Source organism: Protobothrops mucrosquamatus, unplaced genomic scaffold (assembly GCF_001527695.2).
Source record: "Protobothrops mucrosquamatus isolate PMUCROS unplaced genomic scaffold, P.Mucros_1.0 scaffold5196, whole genome shotgun sequence".
NCBI lineage: Eukaryota > Metazoa > Chordata > Lepidosauria > Squamata > Viperidae > Protobothrops > Protobothrops mucrosquamatus.
In genome coordinates, this window is record NW_015391064.1 from 7931 (window position 1) to 28229 (window position 20299).

At 51.8% G+C, this 20299-nt stretch overlaps 2 protein-coding genes across 2 annotated transcripts in view; one reads left to right on the plus strand and one right to left on the minus strand.

Annotated features, from left to right (window-relative positions):
• Nucleotides 1–641: 641 nt before the first annotated feature.
• KANK3 (KN motif and ankyrin repeat domains 3) lies at nt 642–12990 on the plus strand. Its single transcript, XM_029286818.1, has 11 exons — nt 642–1057; nt 1109–2406; nt 4324–4426; nt 4961–4999; nt 5114–5251; nt 7661–7751; nt 8083–8302; nt 9759–9901; nt 10051–10251; nt 10989–11080; nt 12967–12990. Exons 1-11 carry the CDS (start codon nt 642–644, stop codon nt 12977–12979), a joined length of 2754 nt encoding a protein of 917 aa, XP_029142651.1. The 3' UTR covers nt 12980–12990.
• Nucleotides 12991–19837: 6847 nt separating this feature from the next.
• RPS28 (ribosomal protein S28) overlaps nt 19838–20299 on the minus strand; it is a 2017-nt gene continuing 1555 nt past the window's right edge. The window contains exon 3 of the mRNA XM_015828983.1: nt 19838–19937. The gene's annotated coding sequence lies outside the window, so the exon portion shown is untranslated. The remainder of the gene's footprint in view (nt 19938–20299) is intronic.

Here is a 20299-nt window from a genome sequence, read left to right on the forward strand (position 1 = left end):
CCTCCCTCCCTCCCTCCTTCCTTCCTTCCTTCCTTCCCCCCTCCCTCCCTCCCTCCCTCCCTCCTTCCTTCCTTCCTTCCTTTCTTCTATAACAGAATGGAAGGGACCTTGGAGGTCTTCTAGTCCAACCCCCTGCTCAGGCAGGAGACCCTATACCATTTCAGACAAATGGCTGTCTCTTTTTGAAGGAGGTGAAGGTCATTTCCAGTATCTCAGGGGCTGCCCCAAAGAAGAGGGAGTCAAGCTATTCTCCAAAGCGCCTGAAGGCAGGACGAGAAGCCACAGATGGAAACTAATCAAGGAGAGAAGCAACCTAGAACTAAGGAGAAATTTCCTGACAGTGAGAACAATTAACCAGTGGAACTACCTGCCTCCAGAAGCAGTGAATGCGCCAACACTGAAAGTTTTTAAGAAGAGACTGGACAGCCATTTGTCCGAAATGGTATAGGGTTTCCTGCCTGAGCAAGGGGTTGGACCAGATGACCTCCAAGGTCCCTTCCATCTTTATTATTATTATAAGGGGTCTTCCCCCCCCAAGACACGATACATGGTTACCCCCAAGCATTCATGTTGTCCCCGCTTGGTTTCCAGGCCTGGCTCGCCCTGTCTTGTACCCGGATCAGGACCAGGGCAGGGAGACGATGCCTTACTCGGTGGAAACCCCCTACGGCTTCCTGCTGGATCTAGACTTCCTCAAGTACGTGGACGACATCGAGAGAGGCCAGACCCTCCGGAGGTTGCCCCTGCATCGCAAAGCTAAGGGGTCCAAGCCAGCCCAGGGCTCCCCCCGCAGCCAGATGGGGGGCTGGGCCTCCACCGAGTCTCTCTCGTCCACGACCAGTGAGGACGGGAGACCCGCCTTCTCCCCACGGCCCCAAACGGCTTCCTACGACACCAAGGACCTCGCAGGCAAAAATGGCTCCTTTCCGACGTCTCCTGCTCCCACAGCCCAGCGTCTCCCCCCAGCTTCTCCCGATTCAGTGGGGAGAGGGGGCAGCCGGGTGGAAACGACCTTGCTGGAGACCAGCAGGAGGCTGGAGGAGGCACAGCTGAGTTTGCTGACTGGTGGGGGAGGCGCACCGTTCAAGAGGACCGCCGGCCCTTCCAGAGAGAGCACGTGTCCCCCCAATTCTGCTTCCTCTCTATCCGGGGACAGCCAGGCTGAGCCCGTGAAGACAAGCCCCCCTAATTCGGGAAGGACCACCCCGGTTCCGGCAGTGAGCCCCGCACACCTCCATCACGTCCGGGAGCAGATGGCCGCGGCCCTCAAACAGCTGAAGGAGCTGGAGGAGCAGGTGAAGGTGATCCCTCTCCTGGAGGAGCAGATCTGCCAGCTGAAGCAGGAGAAGGAGCAGCTGGTGGCCGGCTTGGGGGAGAAGGTGGAGGTTGAAGCTGGCCAGCCGGGGGTCTTCTGCTTCTCCCCAAGACAAGCCCTCAAAGATGGGGCTGCCTGTCTGGACACAGGAGGGCCCCAGGGTATCCAGGAGGTGCAAACTGAGAGCGAGGCGACCAAAGGAAGATCAAGTAAGATCGCAGAGCTGAAAAAACTGACCGAGCGACTGACCGGTCCAGAGAGGGCTGGGAAGAGCAGAGGAGGGGCCCGGCCGTCAAGAGCAGAGCAGCCCAGCCAGAGGTCCATCGGAATCGGGGAGGAGGTGGACATGAGTGAACTCGTTTGCTACTACCAGAGTCAAAGACCGTGCCAGGAGGTGGCCGTTGGGTGCGAGACAGAGACCCGCGACGCAGAGGTGTGGGTGATGGAGTCCTTCCTTGGGGTGTCGTCGGCCGCAGAGGAGGAGATGCAGCTGGTGCAGCACAGGGTCCAGCACCAGCAGGCCGTGATTGCCATGCTGGAGGGACACCTGAAGGAGGCCACCGAGGAACTGGAAGAGCTGCGGGTGGAGGTCTGCTCCCGCAGGCCAGGCAACCTGGTCAGCCAAGCGACCTCGGTCTCTCCAGAGACGGCCGACGTTGGCGTGGAGGCCATGCCACCCACCCGGTGCCAGGCTGTGGGCAGCCACGTCGAAACGGTGGAGGTCAGCGTCCAAAGCTTTCTGCAAGTGTCGCACGTAGGAGTCAGTTGCAACTTGCAAGGAGAATCAAGTGCAGAAGCAAAGCCCACCCAGGACTCACAACAGACAACGTCACTGACCTCACTGGGGACGGAGCACACGGGCCAAAAAGGCCACCTCGAGTACACAGCAGCAACGCCGGGTTATGGCAAGGCTGGGGAGGGCTCTAGATCAGAAGACGCCAGGCCTCCCACAGGCAACAAGGAAGGGACGCTGGTCCAGCTGGCACTGCAGACCACAGAGGGAGAACCGGATGCTGGCCCACCTTTGCCCCTGGGGATGGGCAGCCAGGGCAGCCAGGAGCCAAATGGGGCAGAGGGGGTCTCGGGGGCTGGTGAGTGCCACCGTCACGTGCAGTACGCAAGGCTGGGCTTCTTCAGGGTGGCTGCCAAGCTGAGACACCACCCGTGTCCTTCGTCAGTTGAGGGTCTCTTAAGATGCACGTTCACGACGTAGCTGCAAATCTGTCTTGCAGACTCTGAAAATGTAGAGAAGAAGCTTTCCTCTCCACAGAGACCCCCAAACCACACACACACACACACACACATATCAGGCTCAGGAGAAGGGCCAGATTACTCACTGTAGGCCTCTCTTCCCTGTGGGCTAGAGCTTCTGGCATTATACAAACAGCGCCTGGTCTGCCTTGGACACTCGGTGCTTTAGGACACCAGGTGCCATTCAGCAATTTGGCATCACGCAGCTTGCTCCAGGAGAGCATACAGGGAGGGGGGAGGACAAGAACATTTGTGTGTGTGTGTGTGTGTGGTGGGGCTTCTGGGACCAGGCGTTGGGGGGGCAGTTCTCAGTCTGGCCCTATTCGCTCACCCCCAACCCCTGAAGCCTGGAGTCTCGGTGGGAGCTGCAGGACGAGCTGAAGCCAACCTTGCAGGGATCCCCGTTGTCCTTGGAAGGACCACTTTGGGTGGGCCCCATGTGGCCCCAATTGCACAACACCCCAGAGCTGAAAGGGGCCGATGGGGCCTGGGAGCGCAAAGAGTTCCACGGCACCATTTTGAACCTAGTTAAAAGGGGGCCAATCGGTGCATTGTGCAAAGGCAGTCACTGGGTGTGGGTGTTTGATGATGGGGGAGGACGAGCGCCCCCTCCCCCTTTCCTCCTTGAAAAGAGACTTCCAGGATGGCTGAAGCACTGCAAGGGTCTCTCCCAGCTTTGGGAAAAAGGTGGGTCCCTGGGAGTCTCTCGTCTCCAAGAATCCCACCCTTCCCCACCCCGGTCTTTACCGCCTCCAGAAGAAACTTGTGGGATGGGGGGCACAGTTGGAATGGTGTCTTCCCTGGGGGAGAGGGGCCCACACACCACAGCTGTCTGCCCTCGGTTTCCTGGGCATGTTTGCGATAGTAGTTCAGGTGCTGGCCTAGAATCCAGGAGGCGGCGAGTTCTAGTCCCGCCTTAGGCATGAAAGCCACAGATGGGGTGACTTTGGCCCAGTCACTCTCTCTCTCTCAGCCTAGCCTACCTCTCAGGGTTGTTGTGGGGAAAAGAGGAGGCGGGAGCATTGTGTGCCGTCGGAAGTTACCGTCTGTGAAATACGAGCTATGATGAAGTAGCAACATTACTGAACACAATGACCTACAGGCCGGTCATTTGGGGTGCCCGGAAACCGGCTCACACTTGTGACCAATTGCAGCACCCCTGCGGTCACAGGACGGCCTTTTGCACCCTTCTCCGCTGGTTTCCCCCCAGGAAAAGTCACCCCAAGTTGCTGGAGTAAACCCATCCCCAGTCTTTCTTTGCTTGTACTGTATGTGCCCTCCTTCCCTCCCCCCCTTGATTGCACACCCCACACCTCCCTGTATTTGCACACACATACACACACACACCTTCCACCCTATCTCTGCCTCCCTGCAGTCACACGCATGCATCCCACGTCCTCACTCCCCAGCCTTTCTGATCCGACAGGACCCCCCAAGGCCCCCCTCCCCCGATTCAGATGGGCCCCCCCACTGTCCTCAGGCACCCCAACCTGGGACTTCCTCGGCTGCCCACTTAGTGACCCTCCTGCGTCTTGGTTTATGACAACAACCGAGAACTTTCAGGATTGGTGTCATTAGCAGTGCAGCCACCTGCTTTACGACTGCTTAACGATGGCAACCCCAGCCCCAACGGCAGTCGTAATTCGAGGACTATGTGTAAAGGCAGGGTATGCATCTCGGAATAACAAAATAACCATCATCGCCATCATGAGGGTCCTCTCCTCCCCTCCTCCTCTGCCCCTCCCTTTCCTCTGCAGGTGCCCTGAAGTCAATAATGAAGCGGCTGGACAGCCCGGCCAAGGCAGAGCCGAGGGGCAGCGGGAAGAAGACCCTCCAGTTTGTGGGCCTCCTGAATGGCGAGTACGAACCGTTCCTCTCCTGGAGTGGGAGAAAAAGCCGAGGGGTGGGCCCACTGCAGCGCCCCCCCCATGCACCATCGGGGGAGGGGGAGAGGGTGTGGCTGATGGTCTGTCTGCTCAATTTTGCTCCCAAATCCTTGGAAACTCCAATTCATCCACTGGACCCTCCCTACCTCCTTGGGATCGAGCCTCCACGACAGAGGCAGTCTACCCCCAAACGCCAGAACCCTGATCTGGAATACACAGCTGGTCCCTTCCTAGGGGAGTGGGGGGGCACTTGAGGGGTGGGACTGAATAGAACCAGGCTTAGGAAGAGACCTCCGGCCACAGCAGGTCCCGGGGAACTAAATGGAGCCTCCTTGTTCAGGAGCAGCCACCTTTGTGCGAGCATTAGCATCTTGCTTTGGCCTCTTTGCCCTGCTTGTGGGGTTCTTGATGGGATTATGGGGGGGGGGAAGACAAGATGGATCACATGGGAGGCCATGGTGGGTAGCCAAGGGTCCTGGCCCTCCTCTGACGCCCTCTCTCATGGCAGGTATGAGAGCACCTCTAGCGAGGAGGAGGAGGAGGAAGAGGAGGAGGAGGAAGAGGAGGAGGAGGATGGATCCCCAGTAGAGGGATCTCTCCACGGCTCCTTCTGCGAGACCCTCGGCAACCCCAGTGAATTGGGGTGCGATGTTGTTGCCAGCCCGGATGTCAGTGACAGCAGCGAGGAAGAGGAGGGGAGCCCGGTCACAGAGGCGGCCGCGCCCGGCCACCCACGGCTGGGCTCCGATCCTGAAGAGGCTGCCGGACAGGGAGGAGCCACGCCCAAGGTCAAAGAGAGGTAAGAGCATTCCCCAGGGTGAAGGACCCCAGACCCCTTTCCGAACCTTCTTTGCCGGGAATGGTCTGGATCAGTGACGGCGAACCTTTAAGAGACCGAGTGCCCAAACTGCAACCCAAAACCCAATTATATATCGTCGGGTGCCGGGTGGACGTGGCCCATTGGGTGGGTGTGGCCCATTGGGGGCGTGGCCCACTGGGTGGGCGTGGCTGTGGTGGTAACGGCAGACTGGGTGGGACTAAAAAGTACAATCAATTAATTCCAACTTTGCAAGATCTCTTTATTCCCGCGAGAAGTTGAAATTGACTGATTGATTGAACCTTTTAGGCCAGTGATGGCGAACCTTTTAGAGACCGAGTGCCCAAAGTGCAATCCAAAACCCACTCATGCATTGTCCAGTGCCGGGTGTGCGTGGCTGCAGTGGTAACAGCAGACTGGGTGGGACTAAAAAGTTCAATCAATCAATTCCAACTTTGCAAGATCTTATTTTTTCCCGCGAGAAGTTGAAATTGACTGATTGGTTGAACCTTTTTTTTTTTTTTGCACACGGCGGCGGAGGCCTAAAGCGAAAAGGTTTTATAAAAACCCATCTGAAGGCCTAGGACTGGGGCGACGGCGCGCGTGCCCACAGAGAGGGCTCTGTGTGCCACCTGTGGCACGCATGCCATAGGTTCGCCACCACTGTTTTAGGCCTAAAGCAAAAAGGTTTTATAAAACCCAGCTGAAGGCCTAAGACTGGGGCGATGGTGCGCGTGCCCACAGAGAGGGCTCTGTGTGCCACCTGTGGCACGCATGCCATAGGTTCGCCACCACGGGTCTGGATTCTCCTACCACCTCCCCATTGCACCCCCCAGGCTTTGAAGAGGAAGGGGCGGCTACGGTCCTCTCCCTTTCCCAAATTATAGACCTGCCCTTCTTCCAGTCTCGGTTCCTCCAGTCTGTAAAATGGGCACATCCAATTGCAGAGGATGCTACTGAGGCAGGAATCATAGGAGAAGCCCAAGGAACACACATCCTCCCCACAACCAGCTGACTAGGGAATTCTGGGAGTTGAAGTCCACCCGTCTTAAAGTAGCCAAAATTTAGAAATTTTGGATTGGATGATACAAAAGCCATTTCCAGCCCACTGAGAGTCTGAAGGCCTGTCGGAAAAAGACGTCCTGTTCTGGATCGTCAGTCACCTGAACTAAAATCTGGGGAAAAAATGTTAAAAATCTAAAATAATCTAAACTAAAATTTGGAAAAAAATGTTAAAATTTAAAATGACCTGAACTAAAATCTGGGAAAAATGTTTAAAATGACCTGAACTGAAATCTGGGAAAAAAATGTTTAAAGTCTAAAATGACCTGAACTGAAATCTGGAAAAAAATGTTTAAAATCTAAAATACTCTGAACTGAAATCTGGAAAAAAAATGTTAAAATCTAAAATGACCTGAACTAAAATCTGGAAAAAATGTTTAAATCTAAAATGACCTGAACTGAAATCTGGAAAAAAAATGTTTAAAATCTAAAATGACCTGAACTGAAGTCTGGAAAAAAAATGTTTAAAATCTAAAATGACCTGAACTGAAATCTTGAAAAAGTGTTTAAAATCTAAAATGACCTGAAGTGAAATCTGGAAAAAAAATGTTTAAAATCTAAAATGACCTGAACTGAAATCTGGAAAAAATGATAAAATCTAAAATGACCTGAACTGAAATCTGGAAAAAATGTTTAAAATCTAAAATGACCTGAACTGAAATCTGGAAAAAATGTTTAGAATCTAAAATACTCTGAACTGAAATCTGGAAAAAATGTTTAAAATCTAAAATGACCTGAACTGAAATCTTGAAAAAGTGTTTAAAATCTAAAATGACCTGAAGTGAAATCTGGAAAAAAAATGTTTAAAATCTAAAATGATCTGAACGGAAATCTGGAAAAAATGATAAAATCTAAACTGACCTGAACTGAAATCTGGAAAAAATGTTTAGAATCTAAAATACTCTGAACTGAAATCTGGAAAAAAAATGTTAAAATCTAAAATGACCTGAACTAAAATCTGGAGAAACTTTAAAATCTAAAATAACTTCAGCTAAAATCAGGAGAAACTTTAACATTTAACTTTAACTTTTAGCACCCCTCAAAAGCAGAAGAGGAGGGCCCTGGCTTTGGGGAGATCAGAGAAGCGGGGGAGGGCCCCTCTGTTTCCACCCCCCACCCCCAAAAGCAAGAGGCACAGGTTACGTTCGGGGGGGGGTTGGAGAACCGGCACAGAGGGGTCCAAATCAGAACCATTAAGCTGGAAATGGACAGTCCTGGTTTTGCAAGTCCCTCTTAAGGTGCCGGTCAGTTTTCTTGGCACCGTGCTGGGTGTGTCGTGTCCCCCAAAGAGCCGCTCGGCTGGCTGACCCCCCTTGGCTTCTCTGGCAGGTTTGAGCTGAGCCCGTGGATGCGAGAGGCCTGCCTAGTGGTGCGGACCCATCTGGGCCAGGGCCGAGGGGCCCCAAAGACCAAAGAGCTGGTGAGTAGCCACAGGAGCCGGACCTCGGCGTCGGGGGAGACGGAAGAGCTGGCAAAGAGTGGGACTTAACTCCGTGTCTGGCAGAAGCCGCACACCACATCCCAAATTAATTCAATCTGCTTTCCCACTTTTGGGGGGACAGTTCGTGCTGGCCACCCCGGGGATGATTTGCCCCCAAACTGGCCCACACGGGCTGGCAGGAGTCTTCTGACCCACGAGGTTCCCTCCCCGTCTGGGGGTGCAAAGGGAGCCCCAGAAGCTGAAACCTCCCGTGAGATGGGATAGAGGCGAGGGGTGTGTGCCTTGACCTCTGCCCCGCTTGGTCCCCCAGCTGTCCAGCAGCAGCCTGGTCCTGCGGGAATGGTTCCGGGTGTCCAGCCAGAAGACCTCCCGGGCCAGCAAGGTGGCCAAATACCTGCAGGCCTTTGCCGAGCTCTCCCCGGCACTGCTGGCCCACATCATCAACCTCTCCGACGGCAACGGGAACATGGCGCTCCATTACAGCGTCTCCCACTCCAACTTCGACATTGTCCGGCTCCTGCTCGACACAGGTGACCCCCGGGGTTTGGGGGGGGGGAAACCTTAAATCGATTCAAGCCCTCGGGTACGCTTATGACCGCAGTGGGGACTGGCATTTCCATTGCTAAGTGAGGCGGTCGTTCAGCAAGTCACACCCAGTTTTTACGACCTTTTACGGTCAGGGTCATTAAGCAAACCACAGTCAATAAGCAAATCAGGCCCTCTGCACTGATTCTGCACATCAGAAGCCGGCTGGACGGTCAGAAATGGCGGTCATGCGAACCTGCGACGCCGCAACCATCCTAAGCATGAGAACTACTTGCAAGTCCCTTTTTGCAGCGCTGTTGCGACTTTGAACGGTTGCAAGTACGGGTCCAGTCAGGAGAGGGGCTGTCTCAGTCTGGGGCTGCACAGGGGCTGGTATGGGGGGGGGGAGAAGTGTCACAACCACCTTCCTCAAATCTGCCCTCTGTGTGGGGCAGCCCAGAGGATGCAGCTCAGAACTGGAAGGGACCTTGGAGATCTTCTAGTCCCACCCACCCACCCACCCCCCGTTCAAGTAGGAGACCCATTCCAGACAAGTGACTGTCTAGTCCAGTGGTTCTCAACTGTGGGTCGGGACCCCATTTGGGGTCGATCGACCATTTCACGGGGGTCGCCAAGCAAGGCTTTCCGCCATTTTTTTGTCCACCATTTTTTTGTCCGCCATTTTTTTCCCCCTTTTCCGACGGGTGCCTTACCTCCCTTGGGCTGGGCCAGCTGGTGGTCGGCCTGCTCCGTCTCTGCCGCTTGCCAGCTACGCCTCGGCCGGCGCAGGGGGCGGAACCACACATGCGCGGCGCTCCCGGGCAGGGAAAGTCCTCGACTTACGACCGGTTGGGTAGTCCTCGACTTACGACCGGTTTAGTCCTCGACTTACGACCGGTTTAGTCCTCGACTTACGACCGGTTGGGGGTCACGGCGTTAAAAAGGTTGAGAACCACTGGTCTAGTCTCCTCTTAAAAGCCTCCATTGATGGAGCACCCACAACTTCTGGTGGCAAGCTGTTCCACTGGCTAATTGTCCTCACTGTCAGGAAGTTTCTCCTTAGTTCCAGGTTGCTTCTCTCCTTGATGAGTTTCCAACCGTTGCTTCTCCTACTGCTTTGGAGAGTAGATTGACCCCCCCCCCTTCTTCTTTGGGGCAGCCCCTCAAATACTGGAAGACTGCTAAAAGCCTCTCTAAAGGCCAGTGCACAGGATCAGCCCCACATGTCCAACTGGCCCCTAAACAGACCAGAATTGAAGCCTCATTCTCCCCCCACCCTCAAAAAAAGCCCCTTTCCGCCAGTCTCACCTGAACGACTTCCCAGTTAGTTTGGGAGCATCTCCACCTTCCCCAATGTGGCACCCGTGGCCCATTGGAGACCAGAAAAGCCGCTCAAGGTTGGTGGTGGGGGCTTCTGACCCCTCATGTCCTCACCCCCAATTTCTCCCCCCCCAAAAAAAGGTGTCTGCAACATCAATCACCAGAATAAAGCAGGCTACACGGCCCTCATGTTGGCCGCGCTGGCCACCATGGAGCGGCAGGACGACATGGCCGTGGTCCGACGACTGTTCGACCTGGGCAACGTTAATGCCAAGGCCAGCCAAGTAGGTATCTCGGTGGTGGGGCAAGAGGGCTCCCCTCTCCTGGGATGGACCCCGGGGGGTTCAACGGGAAGCGGGGGGCACCCTGGATGTGCTCGGAAGCACTCTCTCCGAAAGCAAAGCCCTTGTCCGCGTTTCCACTGGGGTTGCAGGCCGGCCAGACGGCGTTGATGCTGGCGGTCAGCCACGGAAGGCAGGAGATGGTGGAGGCCCTGCTGGCGTGTGGGGCAGACGTCAACCTGCAGGACGAGGAGGGCTCCACCGCGCTCATGTGCGCCTGCGAGCACGGCCGGGCAGAAACCGTGCAGCTGCTTCTGGCGCAGCCGGCCTGCGACGCCTCCATCGCGGATCACGTGAGTTGCTGCCTCCTTGTCTCAAGCTGCTAGTCTTCAGTATGGTAATATCCTCACTCAAACCTAACAAACCCAATAAACTCTTGCTCTTTGTAGACACCAATTTGGAATTTCTTTTTTTCACAAGCTGTGGTGTGCACTTTACGGGCACGGTGGCTGCTTTATAACCGCCACCAAAATGGTCATAAAATTGAGTCTTATCACACAGGTGACATGCTTTACGGCCATCGCGGGCAGACACTGTTATGGTGGTAACTCAGGTTCTTCCACAACAATTATTTCAGGAACCCCTTCTATCACGTTTCTGTCCTGCCTGCGGGAGAGATCTCTCCGCCATGATTTAATCCACTAACCCAGGGGTAGGCAACCTTGGCTCTTTTATGACTCATGGACTTCAATTCCCAGCATTCCTGAGTGAGCACGGCTGGTTCAGGAATTCTGGGTATTGAAGTCCACGAGTCATAAAAGAACCAAGGTTGCCTACCCCTGCATCTCACAAGGCGAGAAGAAAATGAAAATCACCTCAAATGCCTGAAAGTCATTAAAGGTTCGGCCATTCCAGGTTCGAAATTCAAATACTTAAGGAGCGGAATCAGAAAATGTTCAGCATTTTCATAAAAATTGTTACCAGACTCCTGTTTTGTTTTGCCTTTTTTTTTGTTTGTTTGTTTTGGAAAGACCGGACTGCCCCTTGTGGTCCAGCCACCACCTCTTCCTTTCTTAACGCTCTCTTACAGGACGGGAATGACGCTGTGGCCATCGCCTTGGAGGCCGGACACGACAACATTGCGGCTCTGATATCCGCACACCTCACACAGTCCGCAGATAGGTGAGTGCATCCCCTTTGCACGGCTCCAGCCCCGCCCCACAGCCAGCCAGCCTCAGTTTCTCTGGAACTAAGATTTGTCATCTGTTAGATGTCTCTGTCCTCCAGGTCATGGTTTTCTCAAAGGTGCTTTTTCAGGAGGCAAACTGGACTTTGTTTTTTTCTCTGAAGACATTTCGCTTCTCCTCCAAGAAGCTTCTTCAGCTTCTGAATGGTGGGAAATGGAAAGATTTATACTCCTTGCAGACAGCTGGTCATTTGCCTTCTTTCAGAGAGTCGTTGAGGCCACTTGGAGATTTGTCTGTGTCCTCAGGGTCCAAGTGGCCTCAACGGCTCTCTAAAAAGAAGGCAAATGACCAGATGTCTGCAAGGAGTATAAATCCTTCCCTTCCGCGCCATCCAGTCGGAGCTGAAGAAGCTTCTTGGATGAGAGGCGAAACGTCTTCAGAGGCGCCTGAAGGCAGGACAAGAAGCAACGGATAGAAACTGACCAAGGAGAGAAGCAACCTAGAACTAAGGAGAAACTTCCTGACAGTTAGAACAATTAACCAGTGGAACCACCTGCCTCCAGAAGCGGTGAATGCTCCAACACTGGAAGTCTTTAAGAAGAAACTGGACAGCCATTTGTCTGAAATGGTATAGGGTTTCCTGCCTGAGCAGGGGGTTGGACTAGATGACCTCCAAGGTCCCTTCCAACTTTATTATTATTATTATTATTATTATTATTATTATTATTATTATTATTATTATTATTATTATTATTATTATTATTATTATTATTAAACAAGAAAGTCCAGTTGCCTTCTGAAAGAGCACCTTGGGTCATCTGCTAGACCAGCGGTTCTCAACCTATGGGTCGGGACCCCATTTGGGGTCGATCGCCCATTTCACGGGGGTCGCCAAGCAAGGCTGTCCGCCATTTTTTTCCCCTTTTCCGGCGGGTGCCTTACCTCCCTTGGGCTGGGCCAGCTGGTGGTTGGCCTGCTCCGTCTCTGCTGCTTGCCAGCTACGCCTCGGCCAGCGCAGGGGGCGGAACCACGCATGCATGGCGCTCCCAGGCAGGGAAAGTCCTCGACTTACGACCGGTTTAGTCCTCGACTTACGACCGGTTTAGTCCTCGACTTACAACCGGTTGTGGTCGCGGCATTAAAAAGGTTGAGAACCACTGTGCTAGAGGTTGATTTCAACATGCGCAGGGAAAGTTGGGCACAACAGACACAAGCAAGATGGCCGAGAGCAGGCCAAAAAAGTCGCTGTTTTAGAGAATGCCAGTTCCCGTCTGCTTCAGCCTTGGTTTACCTAATTGAACAGAGCTTCCTGACATCAGGAGGGTCTTCTCCGTTGGCCAGGCAAGCCTGCAGACAAAATCAGGGCTCAGGAGGAGCCATGAAAACAAGCTATAGAAGAGGGGAGCGTTTGCAGCCTGTTCAGCCATTGCTGTCAACGGTGCTAACATCGGATGTTCTTGCTTTGACAACATATGGAGATGCAGCCATTTTCCTTCTTATGTTTTACTGTTAGAATTAGATGATACTTGGGGGGAGGGGGAATGTGCATGGGAGTTTAGACAGACATAACAATATTGTAACTAGTGTGAAAACCAAGGTTTTTGAAATAAGAGAGGATAAGGAATGGCGGGTTGAAGAACTGGAGGGAAAGCCGCCATTTCAAACTAATTGGAGAATGTGATTTATGACTGTTAATTGGAGGAGGGAATTGTGCTTTGATACTATGTGCTCAGGGGAGGGGAATCCAGATTTTGGCTTCGCTTATGTATGTGCCGATGCTATGCTGCTCGAATAAAGATTCTTTAAGGTAAATGATGCCTCAAAGTTCTTTGAAGAGTTTCATGTCGGAACCATGACAATTGCTTGTGTCTCCGTTCACAGGACGGGACCGTGACAGTATTCTTCTGCGATCCTAAGCCGCTTCGGCACTCGAACCATCCCATCTGCAACAACCAAAGACGAAGCCCGCCATTTCCAGGAGATGCTTCCTGCGCCACCATGAACCTCTCTGTTCACAAGCTCCTCCGGCTGAACGCTTGGGATCCCTTTGGGGCGAGGCTCATCCTGGGCCGGCTTCACTATTTGGGGCCACCTGGTCAACCTTACAGGGTCCTCAGGAAGCCATCAGGGAAAAGCAATGACCTGTTTTATTGCGGCCTGCAAAATTCTTGCTCTGCGCATGGAGAGGACAGCAGTGCTTGGGGGCAAAGGCCTCTTCCCAAGCGGGGGGGGGGAAAGGGGGCATCTGCCAGGCAAACCTCCAACTGTAACCAAAACTGGTAACAGGGTGTAGAGGCCCCATGAGGACTAGAAACTACCTATCCAAATTTTTTATCTCACTAGAATAAAATTTTGTTAACACTTTTATTCCTGTCTCACACGATTCCTACAGTTGGGAAATAAAAGTTGGGAGGAAACAGAGGACTTTGTGCTTTTCAGGCAATCCATCCTGGGATGTTTGGCATAAAATATTCACGTGGCCCTCTGGGTCTCGTTTTTAAAGATGGCTCCAGCCTCATTTGAGATGATCAGCACCCAAAAGAAATAGGGATGGGGCAGGTGGTGGCCAGAGCAATTTCCAAACGGACTTGTTAACATTCAGCTCAAGACTCCAAATAAAACTCCAGGTTCAGTCCGTTTGTGGAAATCTTAACTCTTTATTGAGTACACGGCATGGTGATGTCGAAGCAAAACCAACTCTGAGGTTCCCAGATACCAGTTCATAGAATTAAACCATCATTTCTCCAGCCAAACCCCCAACTTCTTGGTTATGGGAACCGTCTGCTTCTTCTCCACACCTGCTGCAGTGTCCTTGGAAAGGGTTCAGGCTCTCACGGACTTCATCGGAATCGGAGGGGTTTTGTTTCTCCACCTAACCCATTCTAAATAGCAACACCTCCCTCCCCTTACTCTAATGGCAAGTTGAAAGGAAGAGGCACCTAGCTGCCAAAGTTTCATTCTTGATAGAACGAAGTTGGAGCAGATGCAAGCTAATGTGTAAGCCATCTGTCGGAGTCACGTGCAAGCCATCTGTCGGAGACACGGCAGACCCCCCCAAAAGCTAATTATGACCCAGTTCCAAAGATCTAATGGCCATTACTGCCACCACCTTGCAATCACATGACGTTTTGGGGGCTCAGCAACTGCTCTTCATTTGCAGCACCTCATACCACAGGACCTATTTATGACGTTTTTGCTGAAAACAGGCATTTACTTCACGTTTTTCTGGCAAAAAAAATGCCCCATAGCAAACAAGGGCATTACTAACCATTACGCTTAACTGCACGCAGTCATTTAACTGAGATTTGCTTAATGACCGCCACAAAATATTCGTAAAATTAGGTCAGATAGTGGACTCATTTTATGAACATCACAACTTCTGGAGGCAGGTTGTTCCACTGGTTACAGAAGCGGTGAATGCTCCAACACTGGGAGTTTTTAAGAAGAGACTGGACAGCCATTTGTCTGAAATGGTATAGGGTTTCCTGCCTGAGCAGGGGGTTGGACTAGATGGCCTCCAAGATCCCTTCCAACGTTATTATTATTACTTACGATCCTAAGGGCTCCATTACAGCCATAAGTCGAAAGAAGAGCAACTAAGAGGATCCAAGGCCTGGAGATAAAACATATGAAGAATGGCTGCAGGATTTGGGAATGGCCAGTTTAGAGAAAAAAAGGACTAAGGAAGACATGATAGCAGTCTTCCAATATTTGAGGGGCTGCCACAAAGAAGAGGGGGGTCAATTTATTTTCCAAAGCACCTGAAGGCAGGACAAGAAACAACGGATGGAAACTAATCAAGGAGAGAAGCAACCTGGAATTAAGGAGAAACTTCCTGACAGTGAAGACAACTAATCAGTGGAACAGAAGTTGCCTTCAGACATTGTGGGTGTTCCATCATTGGAGGTTTTTAAGAGGAGACTGGACAGCCATTTGTCTGAAATGGTATAGGGTTTCCTGCTTGAGCAAGGGGCTGGACTGGAAGACCTCCAAGGTCCCTTCCAGCTTTATTCTGATTATACTTCCTATATTCCACTGAGCTAATTTTCTAAAGTAGTAATGACAAAGTAGCCATTACAAACCGGTATCCATATCATCCTGCCATTTTAAATGGAGACCCTCCTACAGGTCAGATTCACCCTATACCTCCCCCCAAAGGGTACCAGCTAGATGTGTCCTCGCCCCCCCCCCCCCTTCAGCTTTTCCAATAAAGACAGATCCACTGATCAAGAAGCTTTGTGAAGCTTTGATGTCATACAAGGAGGTGACACTGCTACAAACAGTGGGCCCCTTCCTTCCCAGACTGGTGTCCTTCACATGTGTTGACAGCTCCCGAGGCTGAAATCCAGCATTTCTGGAGAATGATAGGTTGGAGAGAGAAGGCAACACTACTGAACGTGCCAAAAATTAGGAGCACGCTAGTAACACCCTTTCCAGCCAACAAATGAATGTCGTGAAAGGCTAGAAATGTTTGTGAGTTGGTGCCTTTTAATAAAATGTTATTAATAAAGGAGAATGTTTGTAGCTGAGGGTTGAAAGGGGGGGGTCCTTGGTGCTCTCTGAGCTGGCTTGTTTTCTTGCAGATGTTTCATGACGCAAACTAGGTAACATCATCAGTGCTAAATGCAATAATAATAATAATAATAATAATAATAATAAATAATAATAATAATAATAATAATAATAATAATAATAATAATAGTAGTAGTAGTAGTAATAAAGTTGGAAGGGACCTTGGAGGTCATCTAGTCCAACCCCCTGCTCAGGCAGGAAACCCTATACCATTTCGAACAAATGGCTGTCCAGTCTCTTCTTAAAAACTTCCAGTGTTGGAGCATTCACCACTTCTGGAGGCAAGGAGTTCCACTGGTTAATTGTTCTGTCAGGAAGTTTCTCCTTAGTTCTAGGTTGCTTCTCTCCTTGATTAGTTTCCATCTGTTGCTTCTTGTCCTGCCTTCAGGTGCTTTGGAGAATAGCTTGACTCCCTCTTCTTTGGGGCAGCCCCTGAGATATTGGAAGGCTGCTATCATGTCACCCCTCGTCTTTCTCTTCAATGGCTGTCCAGTCTCTTCTTCAAAACTTCCAGTGATGAAGCACCCACGATTTCTGGTGGCAAGCTGTTCCACTGGTTAATAGTTGTCACTGTCAGGAAATTTCTCCTTAGTTCCAGGTTGCTTCTCTCTTTGATTAGTTTCCACCTGTTGCTTCTTGTCCTGCCTTCAGGCATTTTGGAGAATAGCTCAACACACATACACAAACCCTCTTCTTTGGGGCAGCCCCTCAAGTATCGGAACGCTGCTCCCTTCTTCTTCCTCCCTTCGCCTGCTAGCTATGGAAGAGGGCGTCAAATTATTCTCCAAAGCACCAGAGGGCAGGACAAGAAACAACGGTTGGAAGCTGACCAAAGAGAGAAACAACCTGGAATTAAGGAGAAACTTCCTATACAGTGAGGGACAATTAACCAGTGGAACAGCTTGCCCCCAGAAATCGTGGGTGCTCCATCCCTGGAGATTTTTAAGAAAAAACTGGACAGTCACTTGTCTGAGATGGTATAGGTTCTTCTGCTTGAGTTGGGGGCTGGACTAGAAGACCTCCAAGGTCCCTTCCAGCTCTATTGCATTATGTTACATAGTTTGAGTCATGAAACATCTGCAAGAAAACAAGCACCAAGGACCCCTCAATAAAACGTGACTGAGAAAAGGCACCACCCAATGATCCTCTGGTCGCTTCAGACTAACCTAGTCTGAAATGTCTCAGACAAGGCCCCTTGACAGGAAAACGCCACGGCTATCAAAAGGGAGAACCCGGATGAAGCGCCCTTGTGCGCTGGGCATGGAAAGCCTCTCCAAGGAAGACCTAAGGGGAGAAGCCCAGTTGCAGCGAGGACTCAAGCAGTCAGGAAACGGCCCCATTTGCTGGCTCCGTTAATAATCTATAGAAATAAAAATGTAAATGTTCGTTTGTTCAAAATCTTAAATCTCCGAAAGTTCTTCACCGATTGCTTTGAAATTTCGACACAAGGTTGCATTCGAATACGCCCGTGTTTTTATATACCTACTATTATATAGATGTCACACCTGTGACAGGTAAAAACATGGTTTTTTGAAAAACAGCGCCATCTGTTGGACGTAAAAGCAACACACGCTACGATTTTCTTTCTTTTCAATTTAAGCAGACTGAGCCACCGCACCGCGTGGCCGGGTACAGCTAGTCTGTCTATCTATCGCTATCTATCTATCTATCTATCTATCTATCTATCTATCTATCTATCTATCTATCTATCTATCTATCTATCTATCTCTTCTATCTCTATAAATAAAAATGTAAATATTCGTTTGTTCAAAATCTTAAATCTCTGAAAGTTCTTCACCGATTTCTTTGAAATTTTGACACGTACGCGCATTTTTATATACCTATTATATAGATGTCACACCTGTGACAGGTAAAAACATGGGTTTTTTTTAAAAACAGCGCCATCTGTTGGACGTAAAAGCTTTCTTTTCTTTCTTTTCCATTTAACCAGACTGAGCCACAGCAATGCGTGGCCAGGTACAGCTAGTAAATAATAATATTGGAAGGGACCTTGGAGGTCATCCAGTCCAGGAGTCTGCAACCTTGACAACTTTAAGACTTGTGGACTTCAGCTCCCAGAATTCCTCAGCTGCTTTGCTGGGAGCTGAAGTCCACAAGTCTTAAAGCTGAAGTCCACAAGTCTTAAAGCTGAAGTCCACAAGTCTTCCTCAGCCAGCTTCTGGGAGCTGAAGTCCACAAGTCTTAAAGTTGTCAAGGTTGCAGACCCCTGATCTAATCCAACCCCCTGCTCAGGCAGGAAACCCTATATACCATTTCAGACCAATGGCTATCCAGTCTCTCCTTTGGCCTCCCCTCTTTTGGGGAGGGGCTCCACCGTCTTGAAGCCATCCCTCAGGAGGGAGATCCAGTTTGGAAACAGCTCCAGAGATGATGATCTAGTCCAGGGGTGGGGAACCTTGGCTCTTTTAGGACTTGTGGACTTCAACTCCCAGAATTCCTGAGTCAGCATGGCCGCTTCAGGAATTCTGGGTATTGAAGTCCACGAGTCCTAAAAGAGCCAAGGTTGCCTATCCCTGATCCAGTCTAAAACCTGGGCCGCTTAAGCCATCCTTGGGAGGTAGAGAGGAAGAACCCACCAACCCCTTTAGGGAGGGAGGGAGGGAGTTCTTAAAACACTTTAGCATCAGATTTTCCCATGATGCTCCTCCCAAAACAGCCCATCCCTTCCGTAAGGCTGCAAACTCCACGGGAGACCCAGCCCAGCATTGCAGACCCAGAGAGAGAGGGCCGGGCGGGGAAGAACGAGCAGCCCCCAGCTGGGAAGACCCCAGAAGCAACGTTTACTACCCTCCCCTCATGCCGAGTGTCCTCCCATCCCTGCTCCAATCAGGAGCCCAGGATGGGCTTTTGACCTGCCAGCAGCACATCCAGTGAAGGGACCCCCCCCCATTTCCCCTTTGGACAGCCAGGACCCACTCCCCACTCTTGGAAGCCTTTCTCAGCCTCCTTCCAGCCTCTCCAGCTCAATTCAAACCCTGCCTCTCTGTGGAGGATGGGACTTGGGTGTCCCCTGAATGCTCCCCCCCCCCATCTTCCAAAGCAGCCTTTCCTGCAGAAGCGCATCTGGACTCCAGTTCCCAGAATCCTCCAGCCAGCCACCATGACTGAGGCCCGCTGGGGTAGAGAGGGAGCCAGGGAAAGCGCTGCTGTTCAAGCAGGGAGAAAAATCCACCTGAGGCCAGGTCACAAACTTCCAGTCCCTGCTCCAATCAGAGCCCCGAAAGGCCACCTGCCCTGCCACACCCAGCGATGGCAGCCCCCTCTCCATTTCCCCTTTGGACCGGCTGGACACGCTCCCATCCTTGGAGGGAGACCGTTCTCTGCCCCCTTCCAGCTCACTCCACCCCCGGCCTCCCTGGAGGGCAAGATTCAGACTCTCTTCCCCTAGAACTAAATAGGAATTTCCGGGCAATGAGAACCATCAGCTTCCCTCCAGAAGCTGTGGGTGCTGCAACCCCGGAAGCGTTTAAGAAGAAACTGGACAGCCACCTGTCTGAAACGGTATAGAGTCTCCTGCTAGAGGAAGGGGCTGGACTAGAAGACCTCCGAGGTCCCTTGCAGCTGTATTCCGATTCTGACATCCCATCATTTGAAGATGATTGACTGTTTTCTTTGGGGTGACAAAGAAACAGGTTTTTTCTTTGCTTTTGATGTGTGTTGAGGGATGGTTCTTTAAAAAAAAGAGATGGCAGAAACTGAAGGAGAGAAGCAACCTGGAATGAAGGAGGAATTTCCTAACAGTGAGGACAATTGACCAGTGGAAGGGAAGTTGCCGTCAGACGGTGTGGATGCTTCATTACTGGAAGAAGAGACTGGACACCCACCTATCTGAAATGACATAGGGTCTCCTGCTTGAGCAGGGGGCTGGACTAAATGACCTCCAGGGTCCCTTCCAACTCTTATTTGTCTAGAATGGCCTAGGGTCTCCTGCCCGAGAAGGGGGTCAGACTAGACGACCTCTGGAGTCCCTCCGTTAATTCCATTACTACTTCTCCTTCTTCAGAGCAGTTTTTCCCACCAAAAGGTGGGGGGTGAGAGAGGAATTTCCCCCTCCCAGGATCCCCACAGCCACAATGGAGGGTCTCTTGGCCTAGGGAGGGAGGGGAAGAGCCCCTCCTTTTAAAGTATGGAGGAAAAAAAACCCACCGGAGGCCAAAGAGTCAAAAAAAACCAGAAACGTCCTTTATTTCCACACACATCTGGTGGCTCGTCGCTCGCTCTCTGGCCAGGGGGGGCGGATGGCGGCTCCTTCTGTTGGCCTGGGGGGGGGAAAGAGGAGGAGGCGGCAGTCAGGCTGTGTTCCCCAACTGAGATCCCCTGCTCCCTGAGACCCCCCACCCCACCCCAAGACCCCATCCTCCAAGTCTCCGCCAACCCAGGGACCCGCCTCCCAGACACCCCCTTCCGAAGACTCACCCCCATCCAGGGGACCTCGTTCCCGGAGACCCCCCTCGCCAAGACTCCACCCACCCGGGGGACCCCGCTTTTGGAGACCCACCCTCCCCAAGACTCACCCCCACCCCGAGACTCATCCCCAACCATCCAGGGAGACCCCTTTCCAGGAGACCCCCTCGGCAAGACACCCCCCCAACCCCCGAGACTCAGCCCCAACCACCCAGGG